The sequence below is a fragment of the Chamaea fasciata genome, unplaced genomic scaffold, assembly GCF_029207755.1.
Source record: "Chamaea fasciata isolate MVZ Bird 193981 ecotype frontalis unplaced genomic scaffold, bChaFas1.0.hap1 SCAF_5, whole genome shotgun sequence".
Lineage (NCBI taxonomy): Eukaryota > Metazoa > Chordata > Aves > Passeriformes > Sylviidae > Chamaea > Chamaea fasciata.
This window is the reverse complement of record NW_027094090.1, coordinates 65,800,236-65,822,616: the sequence shown is the minus strand read 5'-3', so window position 1 is coordinate 65,822,616 and position 22,381 is coordinate 65,800,236. Positions and strand designations below refer to the sequence as shown.

The following is a 22,381-nucleotide window of genomic DNA, read 5'->3' as shown; positions in this document are numbered from 1 at the left end:
CCTGGGAAGCGAGAAAACGCCGTTTGGCCGCGTCTAGTGCACTCTCCGCCGGTTCGCTTGCAGGCAGGCTTGGAACAGCGTCAAACGCTGTTTCCGAGCTCCCCACAAGCAGAGAAGCTGTTTGCAGCACGGAAAACGCTTCTCCTAGCCTGGGAAGCGAGAAAACGCCGTTTGGCCGCGCCTAGTGCACTCTCCGGCGGTTCGCTTGCAGGCAGGCTTGGAACAGCGTCAAACGCCGTTTCCGAGCTCCCCGCAAGCAGAGAAGCTGTTTGCAGCAGCACGGAAAACGCTTCTCCTAGCCTGGGAAGCGAGAAAACGCCGTTTGGCCGCGTCTAGTGCACTCTCCGGCGGTTCGCTTGCAGGCAGGCTTGGAACAGCGTCAAACGCCGTTTCCGAGCTCCCCACAAGCAGAGAAGCTGTTTGCAGCAGCACGGAAAACGCTTCTCCTAGCCTGGGAAGCGAGAAAACGCCGTTTGGCCGCGTCTAGTGCACTCTCCGGCGGTTCGCTTGCAGGCAGGCTTGGAACAGCGTCAAACGCCGTTTCCGAGCTCCCCACAAGCAGAGAAGCTGTTTGCAGCACGGAAAACGCTTCTCCTAGCCTGGGAAGCGAGAAAACGCCGTTTGGCCGCGTCTAGTGCACTCTCCGGCGGTTCGCTTGCAGGCAGGCTTGGAACAGCGTCAAACGCCGTTTCCGAGCTCCCCACAAGCAGAGAAGCTGTTTGCAGCACGGAAAACGCTTCTCCTAGCCTGGGAAGCGAGAAAACGCCGTTTGGCCGCGTCTAGTGCACTCTCCGGCGGTTCGCTTGCAGGCAGGCTTGGAACAGCGTCAAACGCTGTTTCCGAGCTCCCCACAAGCAGAGAAGCTGTTTGCAGCACGGAAAACGCTTCTCCTAGCCTGGGAAGCGAGAAAACGCCGTTTGGCCGCGTCTAGTGCACTCTCCGGCGGTTCGCTTGCAGGCAGGCTTGGAACAGCGTCAAACGCCGTTTCCGAGCTCCCCGCAAGCAGAGAAGCTGTTTGCAGCACGGGAAACGCTTCTCCTAGCCTGGGAAGCGAGAAAACGCCGTTTGGCCGCGTCTAGTGCACTCTCCGGCGGTTCGCTTGCAGGCAGGCTTGGAACAGCGTCAAACGCCGTTTCCGAGCTCCCCGCAAGCAGAGAAGCTGTTTGCAGCAGCACGGAAAACGCTTCTCCTAGCCTGGGAAGCGAGAAAACGCCGTTTGGCCGCGTCTAGTGCACTCTCCGCCGGTTCGCTTGCAGGCAGGCTTGGAACAGCGTCAAACGCTGTTTCCGAGCTCCCCACAAGCAGAGAAGCTGTTTGCAGCACGGAGAACGCTGCGCCTAGCGTGGGAAGCGAGAAAACGCCGTTTGGCCGCGTCTAGTGCACTCTCCGGCGGTTCGCTTGCAGGCAGGCTTGGAACAGCGTCAAACGCCGTTTCCGAGCTCCCCGCAAGCAGAGAAGCTGTTTGCAGCACGGAAAACGCTTCTCCTAGCCTGGGAAGCGAGAAAACGCCGTTTGGCCGCGTCTAGTGCACTCTCCGCCGGTTCGCTTGCAGGCAGGCTTGGAACAGCGTCAAACGCCGTTTCCGAGCTCCCCGCAAGCAGAGAAGCTGTTTGCAGCAGCACGGAAAACGCTTCTCCTAGCCTGGGAAACGGGAAAACGCCGTTTGGCCGCGTCTAGTGCACTCTCCGGCGGTTCGCTTGCAGGCAGGCTTGGAACAGCGTCAAACGCCGTTTCCGAGCTCCCCGCAAGCAGAGAAGCTGTTTGCAGCAGCACGGAAAACGCTTCTCCTAGCCTGGGAAGCGAGAAAACGCCGTTTGGCCGCGTCTAGTGCACTCTCCGGCGGTTCGCTTGCAGGCAGGCTTGGAACAGCGTCAAACGCCGTTTCCGAGCTCCCCACAAGCAGAGAAGCTGTTTGCAGCAGCACGGAAAACGCTTCTCCTAGCCTGGGAAGCGAGAAAACGCCGTTTGGCCGCGTCTAGTGCACTCTCCGGCGGTTCGCTTGCAGGCAGGCTTGGAACAGCGTCAAACGCCGTTTCCGAGCTCCCCACAAGCAGAGAAGCTGTTTGCAGCACGGAAAACGCTTCTCCTAGGCTGGGAAGCGAGAAAACGCCGTTTGGCCGCGTCTAGTGCACTCTCCGCCGGTTCGCTTGCAGGCAGGCTTGGAACAGCGTCAAACGCCGTTTCCGAGCTCCCCACAAGCAGAGAAGCTGTTTGCAGCACGGAAAACGCTTCTCCTAGCCTGGGAAGCGAGAAAACGCCGTTTGGCCGCGTCTAGTGCACTCTCCGCCGGTTCGCTTGCAGGCAGGCTTGGAACAGCGTCAAACGCCGTTTCCGAGCTCCCCACAAGCAGAGAAGCTGTTTGCAGCACGGAAAACGCTTCTCCTAGCCTGGGAAGCGAGAAAACGCCGTTTGGCCGCGTCTAGTGCACTCTCCGGCGGTTCGCTTGCAGGCAGGCTTGGAACAGCGTCAAACGCCGTTTCCGAGCTCCCCACAAGCAGAGAAGCTGTTTGCAGCACGGAAAACGCTTCTCCTAGCCTGGGAAGCGAGAAAACGCCGTTTGGCCGCGTCTAGTGCACTCTCCGGCGGTTCGCTTGCAGGCAGGCTTGGAACAGCGTCAAACGCCGTTTCCGAGCTCCCCACAAGCAGAGAAGCTGTTTGCAGCACGGAAAACGCTTCTCCTAGCCTGGGAAGCGAGAAAACGCCGTTTGGCCGCGTCTAGTGCACTCTCCGGCGGTTCGCTTGCAGGCAGGCTTGGAACAGCGTCAAACGCCGTTTCCGAGCTCCCCACAAGCAGAGAAGCTGTTTGCAGCACGGAAAACGCTTCTCCTAGCCTGGGAAGCGAGAAAATGCCGTTTGGCCGCGTCTAGTGCACTCTCCGGCGGTTCGCTTGCAGGCAGGCTTGGAACAGCGTCAAACGCCGTTTCCGAGCTCCCCACAAGCAGAGAAGCTGTTTGCAGCACGGAAAACGCTTCTCCTAGCCTGGGAAGCGAGAAAACGCCGTTTGGCCGCGTCTAGTGCACTCTCCGGCGGTTCGCTTGCAGGCAGGCTTGGAACAGCGTCAAACGCCGTTTCCGAGCTCCCCACAAGCAGAGAAGCTGTTTGCAGCACGGAAAACGCTTCTCCTAGCCTGGGAAGCGAGAAAACGCCGTTTGGCCGCGTCTAGTGCACTCTCCGCCGGTTCGCTTGCAGGCAGGCTTGGAACAGCGTCAAACGCCGTTTCCGAGCTCCCCACAAGCAGAGAAGCTGTTTGCAGCACGGAAAACGCTTCTCCTAGCCTGGGAAGCGAGAAAACGCCGTTTGGCCGCGTCTAGTGCACTCTCCGGCGGTTCGCTTGCAGGCAGGCTTGGAACAGCGTCAAACGCCGTTTCCGAGCTCCCCACAAGCAGAGAAGCTGTTTGCAGCACGGAAAACGCTTCTCCTAGCCTGGGAAGCGAGAAAACGCCGTTTGGCCGCGTCTAGTGCACTCTCCGGCGGTTCGCTTGCAGGCAGGCTTGGAACAGCGTCAAACGCCGTTTCCGAGCTCCCCACAAGCAGAGAAGCTGTTTGCAGCACGGAAAACGCTTCTCCTAGCCTGGGAAGCGAGAAAACGCCGTTTGGCCGCGTCTAGTGCACTCTCCGGCGGTTCGCTTGCAGGCAGGCTTGGAACAGCGTCAAACGCCGTTTCCGAGCTCCCCGCAAGCAGAGAAGCTGTTTGCAGCACGGAAAACGCTTCTCCTAGCCTGGGAAGCGAGAAAACGCCGTTTGGCCGCGTCTAGTGCACTCTCCGGCGGTTCGCTTGCAGGCAGGCTTGGAACAGCGTCAAACGCCGTTTCCGAGCTCCCCGCAAGCAGAGAAGCTGTTTGCAGCAGCACGGAAAACGCTTCTCCTAGCCTGGGAAACGGGAAAACGCCGTTTGGCCGCGTCTAGTGCACTCTCCGGCGGTTCGCTTGCAGGCAGGCTTGGAACAGCGTCAAACGCCGTTTCCGAGCTCCCCGCAAGCAGAGAAGCTGTTTGCAGCAGCACGGAAAACGCTTCTCCTAGCCTGGGAAGCGAGAAAACGCCGTTTGGCCGCGTCTAGTGCACTCTCCGGCGGTTCGCTTGCAGGCAGGCTTGGAACAGCGTCAAACGCCGTTTCCGAGCTCCCCACAAGCAGAGAAGCTGTTTGCAGCAGCACGGAAAACGCTTCTCCTAGCCTGGGAAGCGAGAAAACGCCGTTTGGCCGCGTCTAGTGCACTCTCCGGCGGTTCGCTTGCAGGCAGGCTTGGAACAGCGTCAAACGCCGTTTCCGAGCTCCCCACAAGCAGAGAAGCTGTTTGCAGCACGGAAAACGCTTCTCCTAGCCTGGGAAGCGAGAAAACGCCGTTTGGCCGCGTCTAGTGCACTCTCCGGCGGTTCGCTTGCAGGCAGGCTTGGAACAGCGTCAAACGCCGTTTCCGAGCTCCCCACAAGCAGAGAAGCTGTTTGCAGCACGGAAAACGCTTCTCCTAGCCTGGGAAGCGAGAAAACGCCGTTTGGCCGCGTCTAGTGCACTCTCCGGCGGTTCGCTTGCAGGCAGGCTTGGAACAGCGTCAAACGCCGTTTCCGAGCTCCCCACAAGCAGAGAAGCTGTTTGCAGCACGGAAAACGCTTCTCCTAGCCTGGGAAGCGAGAAAACGCCGTTTGGCCGCGTCTAGTGCACTCTCCGGCGGTTCGCTTGCAGGCAGGCTTGGAACAGCGTTCAACGCTGTTTCCGAGCTCTCCACAAGCAGAGAAGCTGTTTGCAGCACGGAAAACGCTTCTCCTAGCCTGGGAAGCGAGAAAACGCCGTTTGGCCGCGCCTAGTGCACTCTCCGGCGGTACGTTTGCAGGCAGGCTTGGAACAGCGCTAGGCGCTGTTTCCGAGCTCTCCACAAGCAGAGAAGCTGTTTGCAGCACGGAAAGTGCTTCTCCTAGCCTGGGAAGCGAGAAAGCGCCTTTCGGCTGCGCCTAGTGCTTTCGGCGGTTCTACGCTGCAGGCAGGCTGGGATCAGCGGCTAGGCGCTGTTTCCGAGCTCCCCACAAGCAGAGAAGCTGCTGCAAAACGGAAAGTGCATCTCCAAGCCTGGGAAGCGAGAAAGCGCCTTTTGGCCGCGCCTAGTGCTTTCTCCGGCGGTACGCTGCAGGCGGGCTGCGAACTGCGGCTAGGCGCGGTTTCCGAGCTCTCCACAAGCAGAGAAGCTGTTTGCAGCACGGAAAACGCTTCTCCTAGCCTGGGAAGCGAGAAAACGCCGTTTGGCCGCGTCTAGTGCACTCTCCGGCGGTTCCCTTGCAGGCAGGCTTGGAACAGCGTTAAACGCTGTTTCCGAGCTCTCCACAAGCAGAGAAGCTGTTTGCAGCACAGAAAACGCTTCTCCTAGCCTGGGAAGCGAGAAAACGCCGTTTGGCCGCGTCTAGTGCACTCTCCGGCGGTTCGCTTGCAGGCAGGCTTGGAACAGCGTTCAACGCTGTTTCCGAGCTCTCCACAAGCAGAGAAGCTGTTTGCAGCACGGAAAATGCATCTCCTAGCCTGGGAAGCGAGAAAGCGCCTTTTGGCCGCGCCTAGTGCTCTCTCCGGCGGTACGCTTGCAGGCAGGCTTGAAACTGCGCTAGGCGCTCTTTCCGCGCTCTCCACAAGCAGAGATGCTGTTTGCAGCACGGAAAGTGCTTCTCCTAGCCTGGGAAGCGAGAAAGCGCCTTTTGGCCGCGCCTAGTGCTTTCCCCAACGGTACGCTGCAGGCTGGCTGCGGCCCTCGGCTAGGCGCGGTTTCCGAGCTCTCCACAAGCAGAGAAGCTGTTTGCAGCACGGAAAGTGCTTCTCTTAGCCTGGGAAGCGAGGAAGCGCCTTTTGACTGCCCCTAGTGCTCTCGGCGGTTCTACGCTGCAGGCTGGCTGGGATCAGCGGCTAGGCGCTGTTTCCGAGCTCTCCACAAGCAGAGAAGTTTCTGCAGCATGGAAGGTGCATCTCCTTGCCTGGGAAGCGAGAAAGCGCCTTTTGGCCGCGCCTAGTGCTTTCCCCAACGGTACGCTGCAGGCTGGCTGCGACCCGCGGCTAGGCGCGGTTTCCGAGCTCTCCACAAGCAGATAAGCTTTTTGCAGCACGGAAAGTGCTTCTCTTAGCCTGGGAAGCGAGAAAGCGCCTTTTGACCGCGCCTAGTGCTCTCGGCGGTTCTACGCTGCAGGCTGGCTGGGATCAGCGGCTAGGCGCTGTTTCCGAGCTCTCCACAAGCAGAGAAGTTTCTGCAGCACGGAAAGTGCATCTCCTTGCCTGGGAAGCGAGAAAGCCCCTTTTGGCCGCGCCTAGTGCTTTCTCCGGCGGTACGCTGCAGGCTGGCTGCGAACAGTCGGTAGGCGCTGTTTCCGAGCTCTCCACAAGCAGAGAAGCTGTTTGCAGCACAGAAAGTGCATCTTCTAACCTGGGAAGCGAGAAAGCATCTGTTGGCCTCGCCTAGTGGTCTCGGAGGCTGCACGCCTTTGGCAGGCTGGGAACAGCGGCTAGGCGCTGTTTCCGAGCACTCCACAAGTAGAGAAGCTGCTGCAGCACGGAAAGTGCTTCTCTTAGCCTGGGAAGCGAGAAAGCGCCTTTTGGCCGCGCCTAGTGCACTCTCCGGCGGTACGCTACAGGCTGGCTGCGAACAGCGGCTAGGCGCTGTTTCCGAGTACTCCACAAGCAGAGAAGCTGTTTGCAGCACGGAAAGTGCGTCTCCTAGCCTGGGAAGCGAGAAATCGCCGTTTGGCCGCGCCTAGTGCTCTCTCCGCCGGTACGCTGCAGGCTGGCTGCGAACTGCGGCTAGGCGCTGTTTCCGAGCTCTCCACAAGTAGAGAAGCTGCTGCAGCACGAAAAGTGCGTCTCCTAGCCTGGGAAGCGAGAAAGCGTCTCTTGGCCTCCCCTAGTACTTTCGGCTGCTGCACGCCGTAGGCTAGATGGGAAGAGTGGCTAGGCGCGGTTTCAGAGTTCTCCTCAAGCAGTGAAGTTCCTGCAGCATGGAAAGTGCGTCTCCTAGCCTGGGAACGAGAAAGTGTCTGTTTACTGCGCCTAGTGCTCTCGGCATCTGTGCACCGTATCCTTGCTGGGAACAGTGGCTAGGCGCGGTTTCCCAGCTCTCCGGAATCAGAGAAGCTCCTGCAGCACGGAAAGTGCTTCTCCTAGACCGGGAAACAAGAAATCGCTTTAGGCAGCTCTTGTGCACTTGGAGGCTGTTTCTTTAGCTTTGCTTGGAGCAGCAGCCCTTCGTGCTTTCTGGACTCCCACAAGCAGAGAAGCTACCGTGCATTGCAAGTGCGTCTCCTAGTCTGGGAAGCGAGACGGCTTTAGGCGGATCTAGTGGTCTCGGCAGCAGTTTCTGTAGCTTTGCTTGGAGCAGCAGTCCTGCATGCTTCCTGGGCTCTGCACAAGCAGAGAAGTTACCACAGCATTGGCAAGTGTGTCTCCAAGCCCGGGAAGCAAGAAATGGCTTTAGGAAGCTCTAGCGCACTCAGAAGCTGTTTCTGTAGCTTTGCCTGGAGCAGCAGCCCCGCGCGGTTTCGGAGCTCTCCACAACCAGAGAAGCTACCGCAGCATCGCAAGCGCGTCTCCTAGCCCAGGAAGTGAGAAATCGCTTTAGGCAGCTCTAGTGTGCTTGGAGGCTCTTTCTGTAGCTCTGCTTGGAGCGGCAACCCTGCACGGTTTCTGGGCTCTCCACAGGCACAGAAGCTCCTGCAACATCTCAAGTGCGTCTCCTAGCCCGGGAAGCGAGAAATTACTTTAGGCAGCTCTAGTGCGCTCGGAGTCTGTTTCTGTAGCTTTGCATGGAGCAGCAGCCCTGCATGCTTTCTGGGCTCTCCACAAGCAGAGAAGCTCCTGAAGCATTTCAAGTGCGTCTCCTAGACCGGGAACAGAGAAATCGCTTTAGGCAGATCTAGTGGCCTTGGAGGCTTTTTCTGTGGCTTTGCTTGGAGCATCAGCTCTGTGTGGTTTCTGTGCTTCTCTTCTCAGCAGAGAAGCTGCTGCTGCAGCGCTCATGCATCTCCTAGCCTGGGAACAGAGAAATCACTTTAGGCAGTTCTAGTGGTCTCGGAGGCTGCTTCTGTAGCTTTGCTTGTAGCGTCAGCCCAGTGTCTTTTCCATGCTCTCTACAAGCCACGAAGCTACTGCAGCATCACAAGTGCATCTCCTAGCCTGGGAAGCAAGAAATCGCTTTAGGCAGATCTAGTGCGCTCGAAGGCTGTTTCTGTAGCTTTGCTTGGAGCAGCAGCCCTGTGTGTTTTTTGTGCTCTCCACAAGCAGAGAAGCTAGTATAACATCGCTTTTGTCTCTCCCAGCTTTGGAACAGAGTGAACGCTTTTGGCAGCTCTAGTGGCCTTGGTGGGGGTTTCTGTGGCTTTGCTTGGAGCAGGAGCCCTGTGTGTTGTCTGTGCTCCTAGCAAGCACACAAGCTAGTGAACCACGGCTCATGCCTTTTCCAGCCCTGGAAGACATTCTGCTGCACTTTGAGAATTCCTGTGTTTGCAGCAGCAAGAAGTTACACCCTGCTTCCTAGTTGCTTCTTTTCAATGTCAGAGCTTTGAAGAACTCCAAACTCTCTTTTGCAGAAAGAACACTGCACTCAGCACTCTGTTTTTGTGCGTTTTTTTGTCAGTTTGCTTGGGGCAAATACCCTGTGCGTTTTGTGTGTTCCCAGGAAGCAAAGACACTACTGTTGCACTGTTCATTCCTTTTCCAGCCCTGGAAGGCTTTCTGCCACATCTGGAGTTTCTCCATGTCTGCTGCTGCAAGAATAAATATCTTGTTGCCTAGTTTCTTGTTTTCCATGTCAGAGCTGTCAGCAACTCTAAGGTCTTTTGCAGAGCAAATACTTCACTCAGCGTTCTGTTTGTGTGCTTGTTTTGGTTTTTTTGCTTGGGACAAAAGCCCTGTGTGTTTTCTGTGTTCCTAGCAAGCAAAGAAGCTGCAGCACCATTCCTGCCTTTTCCAGCCCTAGAAGACACTCTGATACAACTGGAGTTTTCCCGTGTTGGCAGCAGCAAGAACAAAGACCTAGCTGCCTAGTTACCTGTTTTCCATGTAATGGCTGTTTACATGGAAAGTTGTTTCCAAGTTCCCTTTTGCAGAAAGAACACTGCACTCAGCATTTGGTTTCTGTGCTTGTTTTGGTCGGTTTGCTGAATCTACAGAATCTTACTGAGTTTTGGAAAAGGCACCAAAATTGCTGCAATAGCACCTTGCTTGCATGGATAAGGTAGAAGGGCAACTGCTTGTGCCCAGAGGAAACAGACAAAGCACACACACAGAAACTGAACGAAGAGAGTGCCTGCCACCTACTGCAGTGTCTGAAGCACTTGGCAGCAGGAGGCATTGTCTAGAAGGGAAACAGCCCTTGTGCTGAGCACTGTTATATAGGCATTTCTGCAAGTCTGCCAGAATGCCTCTCAGAACCCTGCAGTTTTTCTGGCTAAAACTCCCTCAGCACCTCCTTCCCCAGCTGCCTTGTCCTTCCCTGCACATGCTCTGGCCTCTCCATGACTTTCTGCTTCACCGCGGCAAGCATTGTTCTTTCTGCACTATGGAGCTTTTAGTTCTTGACAGATTTGACCCAACCCCAAAGGAATAATTTTTTGACCCTCTGTCAGCAGGGAGTGAACGGACAAGCAGGATGAAACCACAAGAGGAAATTAAGTATTGGTTTAATCTACAGAATGGAATGAAGGCAAGTCATAGGTTAAAACCAAGCAAAAGAACATCTAAACTCAACGGAATGTTTGAATAATGCAGTGAATATGCAACAGGCTGATACATTTAAAAAGTGTTTAGAAGTTTGTAGGTATGTCAAGCACCTGGCCATAATTTTTTATTTCAACGCTTTGCCTTTGTATCTCTTATTGTCTTTCTATTAAGCTTTTTAAATTTTACCGGAAAAGTGAACCTCGTTTTTCACAGGTATTGTCATGGACAGAGCAGACAAAATCTGTTAGAAAAGCTGTCCTGATGAGCCATGAGGTGCAGAGACGACTCCCTTTCTTTCTAAACTCCTCAGAGAGGAAGCTGGGTGTGGTGTAATCCAGTTGTAGCCCCTAAACTTTGTCAATGGTTTATGCCTAAATAATTTTATAGATGTAACAGAACCTTTAAACATTTTTCTCCTTCAGAATAAAGGATTGCAAACCACATAGATTCATATAAACTTATATGATTTTATATGATAACAACTACACAAAAGTATCTTGGTCAGAATCATTTACTACACTGTATAGGTGCTATAAAAACCAGCATAGTATAATCCACTGTTTTCAACCAACATTGATTATATTAAAGCTAGAAAAAAAACCTGTTCAGTGAAAGTTAATGTAATACAGCCATGCAAAAAATGGAGGCAAATCTCTTGCTTATCTTTGAGAGGGAACTGAGGGGTGTCTACAATCAGGGAGAGATCGTTACACACACCATTCCAAAAAAGAATATGTTGCAAGACCTACTGTTAAGACTTGGGACTGGGTGACTTGAGGCTCAGCCTGTGGGGCTGTTGCATGGTGGCTCCTTTCAGGCACAGAAGCTGGAGCTTCTCAGGCCTAAGTGTGTCGTCGTCTGTTGGCAGAAACTGTGGCACAACAAGGCAAGAGCAGCAGTGGCTTGGAGCTCAAGAGTGGAACAATGAGGCAAGAGTGAGCTTGGAGCTGAAAAGCGGGTATAAGAGGCCTTCTGGGCAAAGTGTCTTCCTGGCATGGTCAGGGCACCTTCAGGTTGCCACAGCTGGCTTTGCACTGGGCCACTTCCCAGTGTGCAGGGCTTGGTCTTTGCTGTGGTTGGCCTTTTGCCATTGTGCTCCTTTGGTTGCCTGGAGGGGCAACACTGTAAGGACGGTAAGAGCCCTGTCTCCACACCTGAGGGGAGAAATGGAGCTCTCCTGGACCCCAGCCCAGCCACCCTGTAAGCAGGGCAGGGCTTTTCCCTAGATCTGGCAGCTTTCTGCCTGCTGCTGGCCCCTAGCCAGTGTGACCCCCTGTACTCAGGGTGCATCACAGCCCTTGTCCATGTGCGAGCCCTGAAGCACCTCAGTGCTTCGAGGCCTCTGTGCCCTCCCTGCAGTGCAGGGTAGGGGCAGGTCTAAGGCTTTTGTCTTGATTTAGATAGACAGGTATCTGCCAGGGGAGATTGGAGTCTCCCTTGGAATGTGAGCCCTCCCCCTCCCCCTTTCCAAATTATTAAAAATTTGCACTTAAAAGGCTGCCAGGCAAAGATTCTGGTAATAGGTATAGCAGTTCTTTATTAGGGATATTAAAATTACAAATGTTGCAGTACAAAAGAATAAGCAAACAAACAAGAAATCCTAGAAAACCTTGACAGAGTCAGAAATGAAACCTGACACTGTGTAGGTCAGGGTGTTGGAAACAATCCAAAAGTAAGCCCTCCTGGAGTGGCAGATGTGCTCCTGTTGGAAGCAGATATGATCCTGTAGAAAAAAAAAGGGTCCAGAGATGGGTCCAGTCTTCCTTTGGGAGTCCCGTGGGAACACTGGATGTCTGGTGACACTCGTGGCTCCTTTTTATCTAGGTGGAAATGGTTTGGCTCCTCCGCCCTGGGTAGAGTATCTTACAATGGGATGATGTAATGTGTCATGCCATTGGTACGCTTTAATGGACCACTAACAGAAGATATCCCCCGGGGGTAGTGGAAGACCAGAGATGAGAAACAATGCCCCACCCAGTTTTAACAGCTGGCTTGGGAGGTAGTGGAAGACTGAGCAGAGATAAGAAACAATGCCCCACCCAGTTTTAACAGCTGGCTTGTTGTCAGAGAAGGAAGTTATCCCCTCCCTTCTGGAGTTACAACAGATAAAGAAAAAAAAAAGTCTCCCCAGCCAGGTTTCAACAGATGGAATAGAATAAACTTTTTTTTTTTTTGGGGGGGGGGGTTACAAAACCCAAGACATCTTTCCTCTCCCACCCAGAAGTAGGGATGGCTCCTCTAGAGCAAGTCGACTGCACAGAACTTTCTCCCTCTTCTGGGACTGTCTTCCCCTCCCCTGTCTTCCCCTTAGCTGATGTGAGTGAGCAAGCATGACTGTGCTTTAGCCCCCCTTTAGAAATAGAGCAGTGTAGCTTAGACTTCCAGGAGGAAAAGACAAGATCTGCACAGTCACGGGCAGGTCCCCAAAATGCACGGGTGGAGAAAGTGTCCAGCCTTGCCCCTGCCTTCTGAAGATGGTGCAGAGCTGCTTAGTGGTAGTGCAGGCACTGTGACCCACCTGTAACCTGGGCCTGGGTCTGTGCCTATGCTGCCAGCATGCTGACCCTGTATTCAGGGCACATGTCAGGACCTTGTGGCACCTTTTGTCCCCAAGAGCAGCCCCAGGTGTGCGCACCCTGTCCTCGGGGCTGGGCTCCCAGCCCCGAGGGCCCCTCAGCTTTAGGCCATGAGCTTGACTGCCTGACTATACAGTCTTGTTCCTGTTGCCACGGGGGAAGCCCAAGTTCTGTGGCTCCCTGAGTGTGGACCAGCCTGTAAGCAGGTTGTGGGTCTGGGAGCCTTTGTGCTCCCTTCACCTAGCAGCCTATGTGGGGTGCCCAGCCTGTTAGTGGGGAGTGTCCCAGAACTGGAGAGAAGGAGCCTCCGTAGGTCCTGGGGACCAGGGCCACCCTGTAAGTTGGGGCCAGTGGTCTGGAGTCCCAGGCACTTTGGAGTCCAGGAAATGGCATGAGCCCCCCATAAGAAGGGGTGCAGCCTCTTGGCCACTGCTTTGCATGCCCAGCTTCATTTGCCCAGAGGGCCTGGCTTGCAGCACCACTGGGACTGCACCGGACGTCAAGATGGTGAGTCAAGCTGAAGTCAGAGGCTTTTGGGCAGCTGGGGAGGATCTGTGAATGGTGGCTTGAGGCTCTCACTGTGGGGCTGTTAGGTTGTGGTTCCTTTCAGGAGCTGGAGCTTCTCAGGCCTGATTGTGTTGTTGTCCATTGGCAGAAGCCATGGGATGACGAGGTAAGCAAGCAAGAGCAGCAGCAGCTTTGAGCTCAAGAGTGGAACGGCAAGGTAAGAGCTGCAGGGATGGCTGGCAGGTCTGGGAAGAAGCCAGTGTGTTTACCGGTACATACTGGTTCTGGCAGCTGAGATTGCTGCAGGGAGGCAGCCGCTCTTTTCTCTTCCTGATGCGGCACGGAACATGAAAGTAGCACACCTGAATTTCCATTCTGGCTACTGTCCAGCCCACCCTGCTCCCCCTCTGCCTGGCCCTTCCACCATCTCCCCTGGCTGACAGCCCACTCCCCAGGCTTGTCAACAGCCTGTACAGCAAAACCTTCCTAGTGGTGGCCTGGGCTCTGCTGGAGAATCATGGAGAGGGTAAGGTGTGGTACCAGGCACTGGATACTACATCTGGCCCCTCCCCAGCCTCACCCCACAGTTTTATTTTGCTCCTTTACCCAACAATGATCTCACCAGCTTCAGCTTCTACTAAGGCTGCTGAATAGGGTGAAGGGCTTGAAGGGGAACGAGATACTAGTATCAAATCTTCCAAGATTTTTGCCAGGCTGCAGATCTATTCCTGGTGCCTGGGAGAGTAAAACAACAATCTGGGAGGAAAATGAATGCCTCCATGTAAGCTAATGACATTTCATGCAGGCACTGTCACCCCAGCCTCTTCTAAAGCAGCAAAAAAGCAAAATGAGGAGAATGGAGGGCTGTAAACGTGGCACATCTGGTCAGCTGCCTCTCCTTTTGCTCAGGCTTACTACTATCATTGTAATTCTGGCAGGATGCCACCTTTCTGCCCTGCACCTCTGTAGCTCCTGGGACTAACACAGCCTGGAAAGGAAAGGCAGAGCCCTGGAAACAGTGAATGCAAACTCCACATGGGCTTTGCCAGGCTGGTGCTCCCAACCCCCAGTGAATCGAGGAGTTGTCAAAGTCTGGGTTGCTGCCCTCTTTCCAGGAGTAGCTTACCCTTCCTCTGCTCATCCTTTTCCTCTGCCCCCGTTTCTGGCCCTGCCTGGTGATGGCTGCTGGGAAAGCAATGCAATGGGGTCCATTCAGTTCTCACTTCTGCAAGGAGAGCAGGAGCTCAGCAGATGCTAGACAGGACAGGGGATACTTTCCTCAATTTCACACATCTTGAAGTCCAGGTACTCCAAACTTCGGGTGTGTGAACCCTCCAGGTGTGAGTGAGGGAATGTCTGGTATCATGTCTGGCATGTGGCAGTGCTCCAGGCACAGCACAAGGACTGAGTTTAGGGACATTACATTGGTAGCACTGGGCAGTGCGTGTGCAGGAGAGAGCTGCCCCACTGTGTGTGTGTGGGCTGCAGCAGGACTAGATGGGGTGACAGGAGGAAAGCAGTGTTGGGACATGGGACCACAGGGGACAATGAGCTACACTGGGCCCACAAGTTCAAGCCTTGCAGACTCCACTGATGCTGTCTCAGAGCTTACTAGGTCATATCTGCAGCCTGCTGCCTCCACTGTGTTTGCCCCAGCCTTGGCCTCTCTCTGGTACCTTCAACCCAAGGGCTCACTTCTGCTCAGCCAGAACCAACCTGTCTTTCCTGGAGCTAAGCAGTGGAGTTCTATTCAAAACACTGCGATGAATAGCTTAAGGGGGAAGCAGGGAGCTTGCAGGATAGGAGGCATACAGCTGGGAGGAGATGACCAGGATGGTGGAGACATGGGACATTTGCCATTTAAAGAAGGGTAGCACTTCAAAAGCCTGTGTGATCACATTCCCTGGATCGCTACACCTGCTTGCCTTACAAAAAGAATTGTAGGAGAGATATTGATAGCTTCCATAGACCAGGGCAATCTCAAGTTAGTGATATTTGAAGAAAATACACAGGTGGGGTGGGTGTCTGTTTCAAGCCAGCTCCTTGTGAGTGACCTGCTAGCTGTGACCTTCACTTTTCATTCCAAGTATTCCTCCTCTCTTTCTTCCACTCTTCATTTATAACTTGTGAAATTGTAGTTTGAGAGCAAGAGAAAGTGAGATCTGCCCCACTAGGTCACAGCAGCAGCCCTCTTGGCACATGGGGTGCCAAGCAGGCGATGCCATTTGGAGATGCATGGGAGCCTGGCCTCTCTCCTAGCCTTACTGGCATCGTTCCCCAGCCACAGATGCCCTCTGACATGGGGCCATCCTGGGGGTTCCTCCTGCTTGCAGTGGCCCTGGGGGCAATGGCTGCTGCCCACTGCCTTGCATCCTGTGCCTGTGATAACCTCTGTGCCCATGTCCTGCGTCTCAATGGAAGCCTGATGGCCATCCCTGACACCATCCCAGAGGTGGGCAAGGGGAATAAAGGTGCAGGGATGGAGGGAGAAGAGAGGTATGGCTATCTGGGGTAACCAGATAATCTGGAGTAACTTGGTGTTTTATTTGTGTGACTGACAGCTCACCAAAAAGGAAGACCTTTGGGGCAACAGTTTCATCATCATCCCAGCAGGAGCCTTCCTTGCCACACCCTACCTGACACACTTAGACCTACAGCATTGCAAGGTGGAGAGGGGCTTTTTGGGCTCTGTTAGAGGCTTGTCTACCCCAACCTGGCCTTCAATGGCATAGCCCTCCTCTACCAGGAGTCCCTGGACAGGCTCTCCTCCCTCCAGCAGCTCATTCTGGAGGGGAATCGCCTTGAGGAAATACAGCCAGGTACTTCTGGTCATCTGGAGTCCCTCACTGTCCTTGACCTGAGGGCAAATGCTTTGGTCTACCTCCCAGACATGGTCTTCCAGGGTGTCTTGGTTTAGGAAGACAGGTATTTGCTAGGTAAAATTACAATCAGAGGCTCTTTGGCAAAGATTTGGGAAATAGGAATAGCAGTTCTTTACTAGTATGTAATACAAAGCAAACAAACACAAAAAAAACTCCCCCCCCCACCAAACAACTACAGCATTAATGACAAACGACAACAGTACCAAGAACCTTGAGGGCTTTGTTTTACAAAACCTAGGGCAGTTTGGTTTCGGTGTCCCTGCAGGATTCTCAGAGCACTAAGCTGGAACAGTGGAAAAGTCTCGGGCTGGTAGCTGGGATGGCAGGGTGTCCCGGCAGGCAGGGGCAGGATGTCCCGGCAGCGCAGGGGGTGCAGGGTCACGCTGCAGCAAGAGGAGCAGCGCCGAAGAAACTCGAAGGCGAGGCAGAAAAGCGGCCCAGCCTCCGCAAGTGGCAGAGAAAAACTCAGGATTCAGGTCGAACCGGTGATAGTAGATTTCTCAGGACTGGATCCCTTTGGCCACAGTGAAACTCTTCCGGCCAGCAACAGCCGTTCTCCGCTCCGCGTGCTTTGCGGCGGCTGAGCCCCTCGAGGAGCGGCAGACACGCGCCTCCCCGAATGCCGGAAGCAGAAAAGCACGCAGCTGCCTCAAGCTGTGTCTTTCACCTGCGTTATCTCCCCCTTCCACCTTTTGTCCACCTCTTTGTTTCGGTTAAGTACTCTCCAGTATCCAACACTTGGTTTCCTTGGTAATTTGTGGGGAAAAAATTCTTTAGAGAGAAAAAAAGGAACAAACCTAACCCCCAACATTATCCACCCCGAATTTTTTTCCCATACCAACATATTACATTGAGTTTTAACTGTTAAAAATACATATATATATGCAAATATGGATACAGCTACATTGTCATGGGTAGTTCACTCTAAAACAAGGTCTCCTTGAGGTATGCATCGGGTCTCTTTATCTTTTTGCATCACTCACCAGGTGCAACCTGGTCCCTGAGCGAAGACAACCCCACGGATGGGATTGTCTTTGCTGGAGGCAGGATTAATTTAAACAGTTTTTTTCAGCATACTTCTTATGTGTACTACTGGAACCTTATCTCTGTTTGTTTTTTGCAAGGGCTCAGATTGGGCAGGACTTGCTCGGTTGGTGGAACCTCGAGTGTTCACCAACCAGGTGGCCTTTGCTAAATTAGTATTTCAATTCTTAAAGGTTTTTTCACTCAGTGCTTTCAAGGTAGTTTTAAGCAGGCCATTGCACCGTTCAACTTTTTTGGCCGCTGGTGCATGATAAGGAATATGGTACACTTACTCAATGCTATGTTCTCTAGCCTAGGTGCTTATAAGACTATTCTTGAAATGAGTCTCATTGTTCGACTCGATTCTTTCAGGGGTGCCATGTTTCTACAGGACTTGTTTTTCCAGGCTCAGGATGGTGTTCCGGGCAGTAGCATGAGGCACAGGGTAGGTTTCTAACCATTCAGTGGTGGCTTCCACTATGGTTAGCACATAACGCTTGCCCTGGCGAGTTTGGGGAAGGGTGATGTAGTCAATTTGCCAGGCTTCTCTATATTTATATTTGGACCACCGCTCACCATACCATAAGGGCTTCACTCGCTTGGCTTGCTTGATTGCAGCACATGTTTCACAGTCATGGATAACCTGAGAAATACTGTCTATGGTTAAATTTACTTCTCGGTCTCGGGCTCACTTATAGGTGGCATCTCTGCCCTGATGACTCGAGGCATCATGGGCCTATCGGGCTAGGAACAACTCTTTTTTGTGTTGCCAATTTAAATCTATTTTTGACACTTCTATTTTGGCAGCTTGATTTACTTGCTTGTTGTTTTGGTGTTCTTTATTAGCCCGACTCTTGGGAACATGGGCATCTACATGGCGGACTTTCACAGGCAGCTTCTCTACACGAGTGGCAACGTCCTTTTATTCATCAGCAGCTCAGATTGGTTTTTTTCTACGCTGCTAGTTGGCTTTTTTCTACTTTTCTAGCTAGCTTCACAGAGCATTGGCTACTATCCATGAATCAGTGTAGAGGTAGAGCTTTGGCCACTTCTCTTTTTTAGTAATGTCAAGGGCTAATGGAACAGCTTTGAGTTCAGCAAGCTGACTTGATTTTTTTTTTCTTTTAGTGGCTTCTGCAACTTGTCGTGTGGGGCTCTATACGGCTGCTTTCTACTTACGGTTCATTCTCACGATGTGACAGGAACTATCAGTGAAAAGAGCGTAGTGTGTTTTTTTTGCTGGCAGTTGGTTGTACGGAGGAGCTTTTTTAGCTTGTGTCACTTGTTCTTGCTCCTCTTTGTCTGTGAGACCGAAGTTTTTTCCTTCCGGCCAGTTTGTAATTATTTCCAAAATCTCAGGGCGATTTGGGTTTATAATACGGGCACGCTGTGTGATGAGGGCAGTTTATTTGCTTTATGTGGCATCAGTGGCATGGTGCGTGGAGGGAGCTTTTTCTTTAAACATCCACTCTAGCACTGGTAGTCGGGGTGCCAAGAGGAGTTGTGCTTCTGTGCTAATCACTTCTGAGGCGGCTTGAACTCCTTCATAGGCGGCCAAGATCTCTTTTACCAGAACCTTAACCCAATCCGGGTGGGTCCTTTCTGAGGCAGGCTGTGGGGCAGAGTCAGGCTCTGGGGTATCATCCCTGTTCTGTGGGGTAGGTATCAGGGTGGTTATCCAGGTCAATCTTCCCTTATCTCTGAATGCTAAATAGAATATGCCTATTAGCAGCACTAGCCATTGTATGATATCATTAGCATTCAGAGAGGATTTAAACCCTTCAAAAACTGGTGGGGCAGACCCAAAGAGATGGGTAAAGGGTTGGGAAAAAGAAACTTCCCCCCGTGTCATTTCCTCACAGTAGGTACCATTGTTAAAGTAACTCCAAAAACACACAGTTAGTGTACGATAGCTCTGAATCCATGTGCCTGCCTTCCAGAGGAAATTAAAAATCCATGAGTTTTTCACCTTATTAAGCCATAAAATAAACTGGATGACAGTCACAGTAGCCTTAGTTATAGGGCTCATGTTTAGATAAGGGCCTGCAAATGGAAGGAATACAGCTACAACCACATGCCACCCAAACCAGGCTAAGTTAGACCACATGATGCAGCCTAATGAGGTTTTTATATCCAACGCACACAAAAGAAAGTACTAGGTTAGTTAAGAACTGCTATTTCTCTTCCCTTTTCTTTTCTCAGTGCCCTCGTGCCCCACGTTGGGCGCCAAAATCTGTCTTGGTTTAGGAAGACAGGTATCTGCTAGGTAAAATTACAATCAGAGGCTCTTTGGCAAAGATTTGGGAAATAGGAATAGCAGTTCTTTACTAGTATGTAATACAAAGCAAACAAACACAAAAAAAACTCCCCCCCCCACCAAACAACTACAGCATTAATGACAAACGACAACAGTACCAAGAACCTTGAGGGCTTTGTTTTACAAAACCTAGGGCAGTTTGGTTTCGGTGTCCCTGCAGGATTCTCAGAGCACCAAGCTGGAACAGTGGAAAAGTCCCGGGCTGGTAGCTGGGATGGCAGGGTGTCCCGGCAGGCAGGGGCAGGATGTCCCGGCAGCGCAGGGGGTGCAGGGTCACGCTGCAGCAAGAGGAGCAGCGCCGAAGAAACTCGAAGGCGAGGCAGAAAAGCAGCCCAGCCTCCTCAAGTGGCAGAGAAAAACTCAGGATTCAGGTCGAACCGGTGATAGTAGATTTCCCAGGACTGGATCCCTTTGGCCACAGTGAAACTCCTCCGGCCAGCAACAGCCGTTCTCCGCTCCGCGTGCTTTGCGGCGGCTGAGCCCCTCGAGGAGCGGCAGACACGCGCCTCCCCGAACGCCGGAAGCAGAAAAGCACGCAGCTGCCTCAAGCTGTGTCTTTCACCTGCGTTATCTCCCCCTTCCACCTTTTGTCCACCTCTTTGTTTCGGTTAAGTACTCTCCAGTATCCAACACTTGGTCTCCTTGGTAACTTGTGGGGAAAAAATTCTTTAAAGAAAAAAAGGAACAAACCTAACCCCCAACACAGGGTCTGCAGGTTCTTAGATGGCTCCGGCTGTCCCACAATGCCCTCAGTGTGCTGGGCAGTGAGGCCTTTGCTGCTCTGCCTGCCCTGCGCAGGTTGAGCCTGGACCACAATGAGCTGCAGGCACTGCCTGGTGAGGCCCTGGCCAGGCTGGATGGGGCTAACTGGCTAGACCTGGGCCACAACTCCATCACATACATGGCCGAGGAAGCCCCAGCCATGGCCTCGCTGAGGCATCTCTTCCTGGATCATGCCTCCCTCCAGCATGTGGCACCCAATGCCTTTGCCCGCAGTCCCCAGCTCCGTATGCTGGACCTCCAGGAAAACCAGCTGCAAGGGCTGCCACCCCTGGCTGAGCCAGTGGGACTGGTAAGGGTCAGCCTGGATGGGAACCCTCTGCTCTGCTCCTGCCTCCTGCACCTCTTCCACAAGTGGCTGCAAAGGGCACGGTTGAAGGCCGAGGCTGCCTGTGCTCCACCCCCCGCCCTCCGTGGTCAGTCCCTCAACTCCCTGAAGGCCCCTGAGATTAGATGCAGTCACCTCCAGCCACCCCCTAGCCCCATCGCACTGTAAAAGCAGTCAAAGGCAGGCAGCAGCAGGCAGTGCCCCCAGAGTTGTGTCTGCTCCTCCGATTTCCATCATGGGTCCTGCAAGAACAGGAACCTGCAGGAGATCCCTCGGGACTTCCCTGAGGACAGTGCCTTCTCGACCTGTGCCAAAACCCCTTCAGGACAGTGCCACTGGATGCCTTCTCTGGCCTGAAGGAGCTGGTGTCACTCCATCTACAGAGGTGCACCATCAGGGTGTTGCACCATGGGGCACTATGGGGGCTGGAGAGCCTGGTCTACCTGTACCTCACTGACAACCATCTCTCCACCCTGGTGGCTGCTGCCTTTGAGGGGGTCCCACAGCTAGCCTACCTGGACCTGGATCACAACACCTTCACTCATGTGCCTGCAGGTACCTTCCGGCTCCTGCCCAACCTCATCTCTTTTCATCTGCAGCACAACGTCATTGGGGAACTGGCAGAGGGCAACCTGGCTGGAGCCAGGGGACTCCACTGGCTCCACCTGGCTGGGAATGCCATCAGCCACATTGCCCCTGCTGCCCTGGCCCCCAACAAGATGCTAGAAAAGCTGCAGCTGGAGGGAAACCACCTGTTGGAGGTGCCCACAGCAGCCCTCCAGGGCCTGCCTGCCCTGAGTGAGCTGAAGCTGTCCTGAAACCCCATCAAGCACATGGGGGACAGTGTCTTCCTGCCGGTGGCCTCTAGCCTTCAGCACCTCTACCTGGACAACATGGGCCTGGAGTGGGTGAGTGTGTTATGGGACTCCCAAGGGGCAGTGGCACCATAGGGCATATTACAGGTTCTGCTGCCCAGGGCTAGTGGTCCCTATAGCGGCATCCAAACAGATGTCTCTAAATTTTCAAGTCTTCACGAGATGTTCCATAGCCCAGCTGGGAACCCAGATTTCTTCAGGCTCTGCTGTAGCATTGCCTTGCTTCAGTCTTGTTCCTGGCTCCCTCGGAAGAAGCTTACTCCCTCCACTCCTCAAACACCCAATTTCATTGGGGTCCAGACCATTCTCTAAATCACCTCCTTCCTCCACCTCTGTCCAGATTTCTCTTTCTCTTATTACAGGCTGTCCTGCAGGACTCCTCACTGCTAATACCCAAATATTCCGTCCTCTCAAGGTAGCGGTGTTAGCAGCACCCAGGGATCACTCTGAGACCTCCTCTATATGAGCTTCTCTCTAACAAGACTGAACAAGAGTCTAATGAGTTCCAAAATGATTGAAACTGCTTGAATTAATTAACAGTCCTCCCTGTTTAAAGCAGCCCTTTCACGGGGTTGCCAGGTTCACAACAGGTTCCCAGGGCCCCCAAGCGCGGGGGCAGAGATCTGCTCCCCTGCCTTGAACAACATGCCCCTGACTTACCCTTCTTCCATTGCAGACTTTCCCCCCATGCCTTCACTGGCCTCAGTCCCAAGATCAGAAGCCTCTACCTGGAGAGCAACAAAATGCCTAACATACCCAACATGAGCAACTTCACGGGGTTGGAGATCCTCAACCTGCAGGATGTGCCTATCCACTGCAACTGCCAGCTCCTTCCGCTGTGCAGGTGAGTGCCACAAGGGGGGAACAGCTTCAGGGATCTGCCTGGAGGGCAGCTGGATCTCCCATGCTGAAGGCACAGGCTCACAGCACACTAGCTGGTTTTGGTCTTTTCCTGTGGTGGCGAGATGTAGCACACATCTATGTACAAGGATGGAAGTTGCCTAGCCTTTCTGGGTAGGGAAAGCAGCCACAAGCTCGGGTGGGCAAATATTCAGATATTAAGAGGTCACCCAGGTGACCTGGCCTTACTTTGAAGTGATCATCCATTCATGGGCATAGACTTTTGCTCTTCCTTTTGCCCTGCCTCATTCCTTTCCCTGATCTGCCACATTCCCAGGTGGATCAACAAACCCAACCTCCAAGAAGGAACCACCTGCGGGTCCCCTGCAGAAGCCATGGGGCTGAAGGTGAAGCTTTTCACTTTCCAAACTTGTCCTGGCTGGGGACAAGGCGAGGCGGGGGAAACCAATCCTAACAAGACTAAGGCTGCAAGCAAGCCCAGCAAGAGGTTGGGAAAATCTCCAGCCAGAGGCTTCAGTAAGAGCAGATCTTAGGGTTTCTTAAGCTGTGTAGGACA

The 22,381-nt window shown here is 53.4% G+C and overlaps 1 protein-coding gene across 1 annotated transcript; it reads left to right on the top strand.

The window, feature by feature from the left end:
- The first annotated feature begins 15,058 nt into the window (after positions 1-15,058).
- Positions 15,059-22,358, top strand: CHADL (chondroadherin like). The gene is given in 7 exon segments (XM_066184664.1): positions 15,059-15,211; positions 15,321-15,456; positions 15,459-15,670; positions 19,697-20,381; positions 20,384-20,993; positions 21,641-21,808; positions 22,142-22,358. Coding segments are annotated over 7 exon segments (2,181 nt in total).
- The last annotated feature ends 23 nt before the right edge of the window (positions 22,359-22,381 follow it).